At 33.7% G+C, this 15,934-nt stretch overlaps 1 protein-coding gene and 2 long non-coding RNA genes across 4 annotated transcripts; 1 reads left to right on the top strand and 2 right to left on the bottom strand.

Moving 5' to 3' along the window:
• The first annotated feature begins 333 nt into the window (after nt 1-333).
• LOC125819315 (uncharacterized) lies at nt 334-822 on the top strand. Its single transcript, XM_049498773.1, has one exon. It carries the CDS (start codon nt 334-336, stop codon nt 820-822), a length of 489 nt encoding a protein of 162 aa, XP_049354730.1.
• A 7,868-nt stretch (nt 823-8,690) lies between these two features.
• Nucleotides 8,691-9,461, bottom strand: LOC125819357 (uncharacterized). 2 transcript variants are annotated; one of them, XR_007442454.1, is made up of 4 exons: nt 9,398-9,461; nt 9,028-9,120; nt 8,856-8,954; nt 8,691-8,717 (listed from the first exon to the last, which is right to left on the bottom strand). It is a non-coding gene; the product is annotated as an uncharacterized LOC125819357 (long non-coding RNA). The 2 variants fall into 2 exon arrangements; XR_007442455.1 differs by having other exon boundaries at nt 8,695-8,713.
• Nucleotides 9,462-12,026: 2,565 nt separating this feature from the next.
• LOC125819329 (uncharacterized) lies at nt 12,027-14,609 on the bottom strand. Its single transcript, XR_007442451.1, has 4 exons — nt 14,587-14,609; nt 13,597-13,665; nt 13,448-13,516; nt 12,027-12,168 (listed from the first exon to the last, which is right to left on the bottom strand). It is a non-coding gene; the product is annotated as an uncharacterized LOC125819329 (long non-coding RNA).
• Between the last annotated feature and the right edge of the window lie 1,325 nt (nt 14,610-15,934).

Genomic DNA, 15,934 nt, shown 5'->3' with positions numbered 1-15,934 from the left:
GAATGATGTGATTGGACCAATAGAACCAAAAGCATCGAATGGTCATAGGTTCATCCTGGTGGCCATTGATTACTTTACCAAAGTGGGTGGAAGCAGTAACTTTCAAGTCAGTGACCAAGAATGTCGTGGTGAATTTCATTCATTTCAACATCATCTGTCGATTTGGTATTCCAAAGGCAATTGTTACCGATAATGCTGCAAATCTCAACATTCACTTAATGCAAGAGGTATGCCGTCAATTTAAGATTGAACATCGAAATTCGACTCCTTATCGCCCAAAAGCAAATGGGACAGTAGAAGCTGCCAACAAAAATATAAAAAATACTTCGTAAAATGGTGCAAAGTTCTAGACAATGGCATGAAAAGTTGCATTTTGCTTTGTTAGGTTATCGCACTACAGTTCGTACGTCAGTGGGTGCCACCCCATATTCGCTGGTAAATGGGACTGAGGCAGTTATACCTGTAGAGGTTGAGATTCCATCCCTGCGGATTGTTGTAGAGGCTGAAATTGATGATGATGAGTGGATCAAAACACGCTTGGAGCAATTAAGTTTGATTGATAAGAAGCGAATGACATCAGTATGCCATGGGCAATTGTACCAGAAAAGAATGGCACGAGCATACAACAAAAAGGTGCATCCCAGACGTTTCGAAGAGGGTCAATTAGTGTTGGGACATATTCTGCCACACCAGGCTGAAGTCAAAGGCAAATTTTCTCCAAATTGGAAAGGACCATTCATTGTAAAGAAGGTATTATCCAATGGTGTTCTTTACTTAGCAGATATAGAAGGCAAAATGACAGAAAATGGTCATCAATGCTGATGCTGTGAAGAGATATTATATATGATGTGATTTTTCGGTATTAGAAACCCTTATGTTTAGACTTGACATTTCAAAGGTTGATGTAACAGAAATACTTGGTTTTGTGTCTAAGTATTAATTCATATGTTGTCACCCTTGTTGAGAGTTAATTTACTTTGTTGGTTCTTGTGCTTCCTTGGCTTTTCCACTAAAAGAAAAAAAAGAAGAAGAAAATCAATCATATGAACTACGTTTGACCTGATTCTTGTTTCGATAAGATACGTAGGCAACCCTAGTATGGGGTTCGGTCTAACCAAATAAAAAATCTAAAATTCCATATTTGTAAAAAACTGGGGCAAAAGTCATTTTTTTTCCTATCCCAAAGCTAAAGTCAATCCCATCATTTAAAGTCGTATTTGAGCCTTTCATCTTGTCATTTCTTTCTAACCTTGTATAAAAGTTGTGTTTCAATCAAAGAAAGATCTTTGGATCAACCTTTGAAATGTCAAGAGTAAGAATGTTAAGGGTACAAATGATGAAATCATGAGAGAGACTTATTGGTGGAAACACTAACTGGGCATCATAAGGCGAATGTGAGTTGAGAGAAACAAAAATAGGAAAGTCTTATGGTGAAAACCCTAACTCGGCATCATAAGGCGAATGTGAGTTGAGAGAAACAAAAATGAGAGAGTCTTATTGGTGAAAACCCTAACTCGGCATCATAAGACGAAAGTGAGCTGTGAAAAAAAAAATAATAGAAAAGAGAGAGTCTTATTGGTGAAAACCTTAACTGGGCATCATAAGGCGAATGTGAGTTGAGAGAAATAAAAATGAGAGAGTTTTACTGGTGAAAACTCTAACGGGCACCATGAGGCGAATGTGAGTTGAAGGATTCAAAGTGAATGAGTTTTAGTGGCAAAAACTCTCGTGGACATCCCAAGGCGAATAAGAGTTTAAAGTTATTTATGACTTCGTCAAATCGTTGGGGCTCCACATCAAGATTAGATGATCAATAATGGTTGAGGAATAGATTGGATGGACAAATCGGGTATCAATTCAAATTGCATGTCATGATCAGTAGAGTCGGCTACCACACTCAGATAAGTTTTTCTTTCTTACTCTCTCTAAAAGAGATTTTTAATCGAATCATTTTCTTTTATTCTTGTGTAGTGTATATTTTTCTTCCCCTTTTCATCACTTGGTTTCACATGTCCTTGAGTCGAGTTTGTGTCAAAAAATTGAGAAAAGATTTCAAGACTAGCTACCAACTTTCTGGATTGTACAAGGCAAAACATCATGCCAATGAGTTGTCATCTATTGATAAGTTCTGGATTCAGAAAAGTTCACAATTTAAAGAAAGCTAAACAAGGAGTATCGTGAAATGAAGGCGGATATGGGATTTAAGTCTCTTGAAGAAAGCAATTTGGGTGTATACATTCAATCAATAACGAGCATTGGCCGGTTGGGAATAAGTAAAACATGACAAATGCTAGCAATCCTCGTCAAAATGCAAAACCACAAACCAACCACCACGTTTATAAACTCACAAATTTTCTTTGTTGAAGCTGGGGCACAAGTTATTTCGAGATCAAAGATCCAAAAATCTAGATGTTCAATTTAGTCTACGAAGAGCTAAATGACAACATTGCACAAGAATTATAGTCCATATTGGGTAAGTGTCTGTTTGTCTTATTAGTCTATGGAACATAGTGTAGTAAGGACCTTCCTGAATAATGGGATAGTGTATCAAGGACCCTCCCTGAACAATGGGACTTAGTGTAGCAAGGACCCTCCTGAACAATGGGACGTAGTATAGCAAGGACCCTCCTGAATAATGGGATGTAGTATAGCAAGAACCCTCTTGAACAATGGGACGTAGTCTAGCAAGGACCCTCCTGAACAATGGGACATAGTGTAGCAAGGACCCTCCTGAATAATGGGACGTAGTAAAGCAAGGACCCTCCTGAATAATGGGACGTAGTGTAGCAAGGACCCTCCTGAATAATAGGACGTAGTGTAGCAAGGACCCTCCTGAATAATGGGACGTAGTGTAGCAAGGACCCTCCTGAACAATGAGACGTAGTATAGCAAGGACCCTCCTGAACAATGGGACGTAGTATAGCAAGGACCCTCCTGAATAATGGGACGTAGTATAGCAAGGACCCTCCTGAATAATGGGACGTAGTATAGCAAGGACCCTCCTGAACAATGGGACGTAGTATAGCAAGGACCCTCCTGAATGACAATGGACGTAGTATAGCAAGGACCCTCTGAATAATGGGACGTAGTATAGCAAGGACCCTCCTAAATAATGGGACGTAGTGTAGCAAGGACCCTCATGAATAATGGGACGTAGTGTAGCAAGGACCCTCCTGAACAATGGGACGTAGTGTAGCAAGGACCCTCCTGAATAATGAGACGTAGTGTAGCAAGGACCCTCCTGAACAATGGGACGTAGTATATAGCAAGGACCTTCCTGAACAATGGGACGTAGTATAGCAAGGACCCTCCTGAATAATGGGACGTAGTGTAGCAAGGACCCTCCTGAACAATGGGACGTATTGTAGCAAGGACCCTCCTGAACAATGGGACGTAGTATAGCAAGGACCCTCCTGAATAATGAGACGTAGTATAACAAGGATCCTCCTGAACAATGGGACGTAGTATAGCAAGGACCCTCCTGAATAATGGGACGTATTGTAGCAAGGACCCTCCTGAATAATGGGACGTAGTATAGCAAGGACCCTCCTAGATAATAGGACTAGACTAACATAATTTTATTTAACCGGCTCATCATGAAGAATGGAGTTGGTGTAAACACGCATAAGCCCTCTAAAGAGTATATCGCGACAAAGCTCAAATCGTTCAAAGTCTCGATTTAAAGCTAAGCACCATATTTTATTTTTCTCACAAAATTTTCTTATATTAAACTGGGGCAAAATTTTGTGTTATTATTTTTTGTTTGTTTCAATTCAGGAATCTAGTGATAGAATGGGGTCAATCCACATTTCCAGCTCAGGATCTTGGATGGAAAAAGTGTAATTTGCAAGATCAATTTCGATTGAAGAAGCAGCAACTCATTCTAAAAAAAAAAAAGTTAATAACCAAGTACCAGTAAAAGGAACCTACCTGGAGAAAGACGTTTACCTTTGAACTCATTTGAGATGAAAATCAATATCTCATAACTCAAGAAGGGCGAAGACTCAAGTCAAGTTTCAAGAGAAGCTACATAGATAGGGTCGTGTATTTGTATTTCCATTAAATTTTTCGTCTTTTATATTCATGTAACAATAGGAGTCGCGAACTGGAGCCTCAATGGGACCTCACTTGACTTCCAACTCCTCATTTCATCTCCTTGAACTACACGTGACCTGATTCCCTTATAACCCGGGATATGTAGGATGTCCAAAACTAGGACTCGGTCTCATATTTTTCTTTTCGAATAAGAGTCCGTTCAAACCTTGTCACGTTGTCTACTTCTTTGTCTGAAAACTCTTCGTGTTTTCAGTCAAAGAAGGGCAAACTGTAGACACGTAATTTTTGACCGAACTTAAAATTTTACACCATTTTTAGAGCTGAAATATTTTTATAAATATAAAGAAAACATTTTGACTTTTCTCTTATTTTATTAAGTTTATTTTAAAAGATTTGAAAACAACAAAATAGAATCACTTTTTAAGGTAAGTTTTATTGTCAATTGTTTAAAAAGAAATGGAAGATTACAAAAAAATCTATATTTGAAATTAAGTTTTTATAAATAAGCTAGTATTATTTAATTTTTTTTTAATATATATATAGCTAGTTGACGTTTTCTTAGATTTTTATTAATTTTAAATAACTAGTTTATATGTTATTATAATTTATTATTTATAGTTAGTTATTATTCTTTTAAAAGTAGAGTAAAACTAAAATTAAGATAAAAAAATAACCTAAATAATCTAACAAACCTACCCCACTCCTACTCCTATCCTAAACATACTACACGTACAAAACCAAAAAGGGAAAAGGAGAACAAAAGCTTTTGACTTATCTTCCAAAAATTAAAAAAATAAATAAGAAAAGAAAATAAAACCATCATCAAGTTATACTCCCACTTTCTCTCAACTTCCCCACACTCCCACTCCCTCACATTTTCCTCCACATTCCACACCCCACACAATACAACCCACTACCCCACACCTACACCTCTCCTAACACCTATATACATACACAAAAAAGGCACACACAGAGATATAGGCATTAAAAAAAAAGCAATACATATTGTACTTTCTCACATTGTGATTGAAGATCTGGAAATCTATTTTCGCGGTTTCAAGTTCGTGGCTCCTGATTATTTGTCATTTCTTCTCGTTAACTAATTTTCACAAGAGGTAACATTTATTTGTATTTTTATTTTTTGCATAATTTTATGTCATTATTGTGCAAGAATTAATTTCAATATATTGAAGTTGTTCAGATTTCGTATGTGTTTAATCTGTTAATATTATTAATGTTGTGTACTGAAATATATTCGAACATGTATGACATGTGAGTATTTCTTACATGCTTAAGAGTCCATTCCTCGCTCTTTTTTCCTTAATTAATTATCAAAGTTTTTATGTTTGTGTCTTACTAATTTGAATGAATTCTTTGTTTGATAGTATTTAGAAAAGTATTAAGTCATGTTTTATGCTATAATATGTGTGTTGTCTTGATATTTAGGGTTCTAACAAAAAATAATAATAATAAACTTGTTAGGATAAGGAGAAGCTACGAAGACAAATTAAATTAAAATAGATTAAAAAAGAAAAAAGAAAATAAATGTACAGAATGTCAAAAGAAAAAGTATTATAAAAATATATATAAAAAAAGAACAACGAAAAATAATGAAACAAAAGAAAAAAAAAAGAAACAAAAACATAGCACAACAAAAATTAAAAATAAAAAGCAAAGAATAAAACAAATGTACAGAACATTAAAAAAAAAACAAAAAAAAAAAATAAGAAGAGAGAAGTGGAATGAAAAAAAATTAATATAAAATTAATAAAACAAGATGTGCAAAAACAAAAAAAAAAGAGTACAAAAGTCATCTAAAACAAAGTGTTCCTGTTATTCTATATGACATGTAGATAATATTAGTTTAAGTTTAATATAACAACTAAAGATTTTTATTTTTTTTATTTTTTATCTTTTCTCTAAAAAGGGTCTTTTATGGGTTCATTAATTATATTATTAGATTTGGTTTAATAACTTACAAAATATAAAAGTTTTATCTTAAGATTTTTTTTTTACTTTATTGTTAATAAAATAGGTCAACATGTGTCATTAATCATTAGTTTAAGCGTGATTTTAATTCATATGTTTGTCTTATTCAAAATTTACTATTTAGATTTAGAATAGTAAAAAGTATATATATAAATTAACCATGCTCTGTTTTGTTAATATCTAGAAGCATAATTGCGTCAAGATGATAAGATTCAACATAATAAAATTTAGTAAGCCGAGTGGGGGTAATTGAAATATAGGAAAATTTTGAACACTATAATATTTTGATGTCTCTATCTATTTTAGACTATTTTAATATAATCATAGGTATTTATTAGGCTCTATTATACATTATATGAGTAATAATAATTAAATTTCATCTCAATTAAGAATGTGGTTCCACATCTTTTTGAGATACTTAATAAATTCAAGGATGCGGTCACGCACCTTGACCAAATTATTTTGATAATTAATTTTGTTAATTCAAACCAAGAAGTGTAAATTGAGATTATGTGGTGTGATGAACTCGAGAGGGGAAGACAGTTATGTCTCCAAATGTCATGACCGAGAATGCAGTTATGCATCCGGTTTAAGACTAATAAAAATTTAACAATAAGCAAACCATGACATATAGACACAAATTATCCAAAAAATATATCTAGATAAGTATAAGTCAATAAAAGCGACCGTGCTAGAACCACGAGATTCGAGGGATGCCTAATACCTTCCCCTCGGTCAACAGAATTCCTTACCCGAATTTCTGATTCGCAGACCAAATAAAGAGTCATTTCCTTATGATTAGGGATTACACAAAAAGGTGACTGGGAACACCATAACTCAATTCCTAGTGGCGACTCTGAAAAACAAAATAATCCCTTAATCAATAACGTCACTTAAAATGGAAAAACCCTCCCGCCGCCGTGCGCAAAAAGGGGTGTGACACATTTAATTTGTAGTTGTTATCTTTTCCATCATTTCTAAAAAGAACTAATATGATCTATTCATATAAATTCTTTTCACATCCAATTGAAAATTTGATATAAAATTATATTGTTAATAATAAATTAAAGAACACATTGATTTAATTACTAAAAACTTATATGTTTGACACAATATCTAAAAAAAAAAAGCATACACGTTCAACATAAGAAAACATGTGTTCGACATCTATAAAATCCTAGAAATTAACAAAATGACATTAAGAATAACTACAGAAAACGTCTTTGCACCAACAATAAAAATATAATATTCTTTGCTGCACGCTCCACATTATCTTTCACATGATCTTGTTCTTTAATCTTCAAAATCTTCATCTGTCAAAACAACAATTTGAAGTAAATTAATTAGTAACGGAAAAAAGTTTGAACTTAAGGATTAATTCTCTTGAATAGTTCCTGATCTATTTTCTGATGTATACAACTAGAAACATATTTACAGTTCTAGTTCAGGAATTCTAGATAATTTCTCTACCCAACCTTCTACATTGAGGATCTCCACTGGCAGCCTGCAAAAGTTGTATTACTTTCACATTAACATCTCATACAGAGGGTGGTTGGTGCTTCCTCATTTAAATATTTATTCAAGTGAATGCTTCCTCATACCCCACCTCTTTCACAAAACCTGGGCCTCTTTCCAGATTAATGGAAGGAAAGAGAGAGATTAAAGTGGACAGACATGAACACAACACACATTAAAGTGCTTCAACAAAGAGAATGTAAATATACTAACATCAAATAAAGAAGACCAGAAATCCTAGTCCTAGTACTAGTACTGAAAGTTGAAGGAAAGAAAACATAGATAAGTTGTTGAAATGAAAAATGCAAGTGGATCAGATGAAACAAGCTTGCAGCTGGATGACAAGCAGGAAGTTAGAAAAACTTAAACAACTAATTACCACAGTGGAGAATGACACAAATATGATCAAATATATTTAAAGTTGCAGGGAAACAGAGAAAGGGTAATGTAGAAGTGTGTGATGTTTGAGATTAACTACTAATACTACAATAATAAAGGGCAAATTATATTGACAATGATATTATAGAGGACAAAGTCATACAAGGACCTAATCAGAGGAGAGATCTTGATTTTCTACCAACAACATATATACAGAACAATAACCATATTGATACCTACTTTTACATTTGAAGATGTTATAACAATCTCATTGGTATATACAGAAATGAACATAAAATCAATCTTTTAGCTTTGTGGATATTATAACTAAAGTGATATTGATTTTAGTTATATTTAGAAATGCTAGAGTGAGAATGCCAGAATATACAGAATATTTAAGATAACGCAATGCACTAAAGGAAAACAGGTAACTCATAGCACAACTGCAATAACAAAGCCCTTATCAACGAGAAGCAACATCACTTCATTCACACACAATACACATCATGTAATAATAACTAATAGTATGTTTACTAACCTGATGGAATTGATGGAACTGATGAAGACTGACGGATCACTATATTTTCAAGGTGTTCATATTTACTCTCTAGAATATCCATGCGTTTTTGTAGTGATTCCTTTTCTTTCTGAGTTGTTTTCAGCTCTTCCCACAATGCAACCTTTGAGGTGGTACCGCCTTTTAACTCCTTAGTTGTTATTCCACCACCAAATCCAACTACATGACTTTTGCATTGAGGTCCAAAGCACCTTTCCACTACCTCAATATTAGTAAGAGATGGTTCAGATTGTACAAGCTCGTGAGTTTCAGCCTATAAAACATAAAAATATTTAAAATAATGCAATGCACTAAGTAAGAGTAAGGATGTTGAATGAAATTAAAATTGATATAAACATACATATTTTTCAACGGTTTCAGGTTCGACAAGCTCATTTCCCTTCTTACGTGTCTCAAAGAAAATAGTTGCCATGTTTGGTGGATTACCATCTTTGCCTCCCTTCACGATTAAAAAATAAGATATTTTATAGAAATATGAGAGGTTTCTTTATAGGGTTGCACAATTTATTTACCATTTCGTAAACAATCTCTCTAATAGGCTTGCTACCTGTACGATGAGGCATACACAACTTAGACCTATTGACTGAGTTTCTTGTACTTGCGTCCTGCATTAACAACACAACAACTGAAATTATCACAATCCTGTTTAATGATTCTATATTTAATGTGTACTTTTAAGCTCAGTGGGAAGAGGGTAAAAGAGAACAGAAGCACAAAAAAACACCATTGCAATTTTCTTTGGTAGATCTTGTGGATAGAAGACATCAAATATTTTTATTGAAATCAAGACTCAATTTGTACATGGTATAAATTATTCCAAAAAACTAATCATATGTGACTAGAAATAAGATGATATTTGTTAATAACTATATGAAGTCTTACCTTAAATTTCTGAGATAAAAAATGTTCCTTGACCAACCATTCCCAATCACTCTTGTCTACTCCCATTGGCACATCTTTAAGAACCTCGTGCAATGATTTAGATTTCACATTCTTGTGCAATGATCCTCTCCAGTTATTCCAAAGCTTTCTCATATGTTGCAAAACATTATCTCTTTGATCATTCATGTCATCACTGTCAAACTTCTCCTAAAATAGAAAAAATACCATCAAAATCTCTTGAATAAGGGAAAACAAGGCATCAAAGTATAGATCACCTAATAGGTAGTAACCTAGAAATTTTAGGAACAGAAATCAAAATTTCAAATAAATAACAACCACAAGTTGTTTGTTTAAAACCTATAGCTTACTCACATCACTATTGTATAGTGTTTGAAATAGCGTTAAGAGTAAAGTAGCGACACAAGCGAGTGACCTGAAGCATGACGTGAAGGAACAGAAACTACTATAATAGAATCCTAGCAATCTGATCTTGCTGGAGAAGAAATTGAACTTAGCATAAATTTTAGGAGATCACTAAGCTTAGCTAGTTCAATTATATTATAAAGAAGTAAAGCCACATGGATTTGACCAGGTAATGACTGTACACGTTTATTAATCAAGGTTGGGCAAGGACAAATACATCATGATCAGGAGAGATAATAGATGAAGTTTTTGTTAGTTATCTCTAGTCTCTATGTTATGTGATTCAATAGTAACATAATATTTCTTCTGCTTGAAAAGAAAGTAAGCCACAACAGTAGCATAATTAAAAAGGAAGTGGCTAATGGGTGAAAGAGTGAAAAAACCCGAGGACTTTGTAAGTGACAACCTTTAACAATGGCTCAACAGTCTGATGGTTTTGGTTGTTTATTCTTTAAGATGCTTCATGTATTGTAGTGGATGGAGATACTTTTCATGTTGTACATGACATTTTCAGAATAGGGATGCTGTTGAAATAAGTAAATGCTACCATAATTTTAACTACCCTTAAGGTCTCAACATTGGCCAATGTTAGTCAATATAGACCTACTTCATGCTATAATATGATCTAGAAGTGTATATCCAATGTGTATTCAACTAGCAAACAGAGATTTATGGAGATACAGTAAGAAAGAATAAGATTTGTGTTGATCAACATTATTTAAAAGACCCCACTCATCTATTTATGTCATGTCAATGGAAAAAAGAGTTGTGGAGGAAAGTTACAGGTGGCTGGGTATTAGTAGCTCAGGCAAAGTTAAGGAAAGTCTATAATGGATCAACCAATGACACTGGACCAAGATCAAGAAGTAGATTGTGGCAGGGCAGTTATGGAATAGTGATTTACTCCATATTACATAACAAAAATTAAAGATTCATTAAAGACAGAAGTACAACATATACAATTTATTACCAAAGAAAGATTATCAATAATGAAAACCGCCAAGAAGGCCAAGAAATGTATTTACTTTGTAGAGGCTTTCGATGAATAGGTGTATCCTTCATCAAACATTTAGGTCCAAGTAACAGTTAGTGTCAGCTCAATACTTAACGAAGTATATATCAATACACTGCTATGACTGAGAAATGTCCAAATTTTGTTAAGGTGAAGGTTACACATTGAAATTATAACATAAAATTGAAAAACAATAATTGATAGTTTTTACCAACTGCAAAATCATATTAACTATAGCCACACTAAACTAATAATATTAACATCCAAAGGAATTACAGTGGAAGAATAAAGTTAACTTTTCAAAAGCCTCTTAGTAGCAGGTAGTGGCAAGAGATTTAACTATCAAATAGGCTAACGAGAAAAGACGAAATGTGAGAATTTTTATCTATCCATTGAAACTGAGTAACTATACTTTGTTATTAAAGGAGAAGGAATGTGAAATCAAGAGTCATGTTTCAAACTAAAACATCCAATACTTTTTGAAAAGGAATTCTTGACAGTTATCAGTAAAAAGAAGAGATAGATGTGTTGTAATCCTTACAGTAACAGCTGCCCACATGTGCTCAAGCTTATGCTCTTCAATGTCCATCCATGAGTGTATCCGGAGTGGACACATATTACGATCACGAACTATCAAGCCCAAGTGTCTCGTAAATGAGGTGTGATTCTGCCCGACGACTTGACTTTGATAGAAAGTGACTTTTAATTTTTCTCCAGATCTCAATCGCAAAACATTCTTACAAATATTTGTTCCCCTCACATTCTTTGCCCTTTCTGTTTCACATGGACCTGCAAAATCTATAGTAAGGAAAACCAAACAAGAAGTTCAATCCCACTGTAGCACAAAGTGAAGAATGAGACAACTGGAACATACTTGAATCTAAATGACTGGGATAAGGAGAGTTCTATAGAATTTGTTGGTTTCCTAACTTCTTTTAAAGATCTTATTAACAGTGAGGATAACTTGGAATGGAAGGGGAAACAATTTGGTCTTTTCACAGTGAAGTCTTGTTACTCTTAGATTCTCAGGGCCTATGGAAGCGAGGCAAGATACTATTTTAGCTGCTTTATAGGTAACAATGCAGAAACTATTAGAAAATACGTAGAAGACAACATACTAGTTTCAATTCCCTCAGCATCTTGTACCACTCCAACCACTTTTTTGCTTTTCTAGATTCAAACAAACCTGCAAAACTAACTGTAAGTCAAAATGCCCAAGAAATCAATTCAGCTTACTAAAAAAAGTTACACAAATAAAATAAAATAGTAGTATCACTTCTTTGATCTTGCCGAGACACTTCAGTCACTTTTTTAGCCTTGTCAAATTCAAACAGACCTGTAAATTTTGATGCAAGTCAATTGAAATAAGAAGTTCATTCCCATTACTAACAAGAAGGATACAAAGGAAATTAAATAAAGCAAATAAAAGCAGTGGTGTAGGTGAAATAGCCCATACCAATAGTGACATAATCTCAAAGGAAAAATGCACAACATAGAATCACAAGGAAGTAGTAGTCAATGAAAAAGAAGAATAATTGAATAACACTCGGGATAATAATGCTGACAATAGTCGCAAAATAAAACTGGTATAATTCAAACAAGCTTCTAACTTAGCAGAGATGTTCCTACTACAGAGAAGTCAGGAAAACTGGATCAGGCTTGGAGATGCAAACACAAGGTATTTTTACTCAGTTATTAAACAGAGACAATTGAAGCAAGCTATTGAAAAACAATTGGAAATATTGAAACTTCTTAATGCAAAGGATGTTAGGAAAGTTGTGTGTAGTATTGATATGAAAAGCTGTCCTAGTCCTGATGGCTATGGTAGTGATTTCTACAGAGAAGCTTGGGATATCATGGGAAAGATATTGCTAAAGAACTGTTGGATTTCTTCCAGAATGGTCAGTTACTAAGACGGATAAATGTTATTAATATTGCCCTTATCTCGAATGTCCTTGTTCCTGAAAATGCTAGTCAGTGCAGACCTATCTCGTGTTGTATTGTGATATATAAAGTCAAACTGATTTGTCAAAAACTAAAATATGTGTAAGTTACTTGGTAGCAGAGAATCAATCAACTTTTGTTCAAGGGAGATCTATGGTCCACAATGTCTTAATATATCATGACTTATGAAGGCATTACAATAGGAAAACCAGTCTCAGATGTTTGATGAAGATTGATCTCCAAAAAGCATATGACATGCTGAGTTAGAAATTTTCGAGGAAGCTTTACTTGGTTATGGGTTTCCAGATGGCTTTGTGAAGTTGATTATGATATGTAACACCTCCCATGTATTCTGTTATGGTGAATGGGGTAGAAAATGGTTATTCGAGGAAAAACGAGGAATACGACAAGGGGACCCCATGTTTCCCCTGGTATTTATATTGGTTATGGAGTCTTTAACTACGGTCTTGAAGATTATGAGGGGCTTACCAAACTTCAGATTTCATCCAATGTGTAAAAAAGTTAAGCTTACAATATGTTTATTGCAGGAACACTGCTTATGGAACTATCATATGCTAACATATCTATTGCAGATGGAAGCAAGGCAAGATAATATTTTGACTGCTTTACAAGTAACAACATGAAAATATTACATAAAAGAAAATACATACTAGTTTCAGTTTCCTTAGCACCTTGAGCCACTTCAAACACTTTTTTTGCTTTTCTAGATTCAAACGGACCTGCAAATTTAAGTGCAAGTTATAAAAACTAACAATTCAATTCAACTAACAAAAAAAGTTGCACAAATAAAATAACATACTAGTATCACTTTTTTGAGCAAATCGAGGCACTCCAATTACTTTTTTTGACTTATCAAATTCAAATGCACCTACAAATTTTGATGAAAGTCAACCAAAATAAGAAGTTCATGCCCATTATTAATAACAGAAAGAACACAAAAAAGATTAAGTAAAAAAAGCTAAGCAAAATTTCTTGATCAAATATATTAACTGGACTAACTCTTTTTCAAATTATCACTTCTTTGAGCATCTCGAGTAACTTTTGATTCTTGAAAGAGGGTGTCATCGTCTTCCATTGGATAAAAATTAGGAGGCACAGGGATACTAGTCTTTGCTGACTTATTTCGACTAGAAGTTGTTGTATTACTTCTATTTTTGTCAATCAGAGGTGATTTTTCAACATTAATCCCTAAGGTTTGTCCTCGAGCCGTTGCACCACTAGTCAAAGTGTATTGATTCATTTCAGTTCCTTGATGGAAGGGATCATTGTCTTCCTTTTCATCCAAACATGGATGCACATGGAAACTATTGTCTGCTAGCTTATTCAACTTAGAAGTTGTGGCATTGTAACTTCTATTTTTGAAAATCGAAGTCCTTTGTTCAGCACTAACTCTTGTAGTGCTCATAACTTTCAAACTTTGACCTAGTCCCTTTGCTAAGGCACCAGGCTGAATGAGTCCATGCTTGGGAATTTTTGAAGCTTGTCCCATTTCATACTTCAGAGTTTTTGAGGGATTCATGTCAACCTAATACAAAATAATAATAATAATAATCAAAAGATCAAATAGGTAAGGAAGTTTTTCATAAGATGAAATATTAACTGAAAACGCATTCAGAAAAAGACACATGTACATGTAACACAGGTTCCTCGCATAAACCATTAAAACTTTAGTAAAATCAAGGTAACATTAAAGACCAAGATTATTAAACAAATTTTCACAGAAAATACTATAAGAATCATTACCATAATAAATTAATAAAGTAAAAGCAAGCATGATAAAGCTGCAAACCTTAATGAGTTCTTTTTCTTTTCATTTGTGTAGAGTTATCTAACTCTTCTAAGTCATCATCCTTTTTTTCCAATATATCAAAAGAATCACGAGGTTGAACATTTTGCACTATATGCCAACCTTTATTCGAATGATCGATAACATAAAATACTTGTGATGCTTGGCTGGCTAATACAAATAGCTCATTTATTTTCAAACATCGCCGACGATTAACACTTACAAAGCCATATTCATCCATTTTAACTCCCTTCTTCTGATCATACACATCGAACCATGTACATTGGAATAAAATCACTCTTCTCTCCCCAACAAATTGTAATTCAAGAATCTCGATTAACTCGCCATAGTAATTCATAGGTTTTTGCTCTTCACCGGTCTCACCTACTACAACTACCCCACAATTCTGAGTTTTCAAATATTTATCATACTCTTGCACATGAAACCTATATCCATTAACAATATGGCCTTTGAATCTTGTCACATATGGTAGAGGACCACGTGATAACGATAGCAAATCTGCCATTCTCTTACTATCATCATGTTTGTACAACTCTGCAACCTAACAACATCAAATACCCTTTTAGAAAACAATATTTACATACTTGATTTAAGAAAATTAATTAATTTCTACTCACCTTCTTTTGTAACCAACTAATGAATTGTCTATTCCACTCCACATCTGAACTTTGTTGAGAGGCCTCACTATGAATTTGTGAAAATTCTCTACAATGAATTGAAGTTCTACATGTTATTTTAAGTTGAAATATGGACAAGATAGAAGTAAATTATTAGATTTAATCAATACTTACTCGAGAAATGGTTGAATTTCATCACAGTTCTTAAAATATAAAAATGTGCCTCCTCCAAATCATTGAATCAAGTTTGTCTGGTGAATACCCTTTAAACTTTTTCCAAGCTCACAAAATATGGTTAAACCACCATCAGATTCAATTACCCCACCATCATAATTTTCTCCGGACAATTAAATTTTGTCTTTATTGTATTCAAATACCTTGAACATAATGTCATACATTCAACTGCTAAATATCCCTCTACATAGAACCTTCAGGGTGAGCCATATTACCAATAAAACACTTCAAAAAGTGTAGGTATCTCTCTATTGGATATATCCATCGATATTGAACTGGTCCACCATCCTAGCTTCATTAGGTAAATGAATAGACAAGTGCACCATGACATCAAAAAAAGCAAAGGGAACACCTTTCTAACTTGCATAGTGTTTTTGGTATTTGGGCTTCTATTTGTTCCAACTCCTCTATGCTAAACATTTTGCTCCAAGAACTTTGAAAAAAATAGACAACTCAATAAGTGGTTCAGACACAGATTT

This window comes from Solanum verrucosum, unplaced genomic scaffold (assembly GCF_900185275.1).
Source record: "Solanum verrucosum unplaced genomic scaffold, falcon-dt-bn FXZP01000207.1, whole genome shotgun sequence".
Classification (NCBI taxonomy): Eukaryota; Viridiplantae; Streptophyta; class Magnoliopsida; order Solanales; family Solanaceae; genus Solanum; species Solanum verrucosum.
This window is presented reverse-complemented; position numbering and strand designations above follow the sequence as displayed.

What these genes read in the sequence shown, in the direction of transcription:
- LOC125819315 (XM_049498773.1), top strand. Translation starts at nt 334, where the DNA reads ATGGTGCAAAGTTCTAGACAATGGCATGAAAAGTTGCATTTTGCTTTG.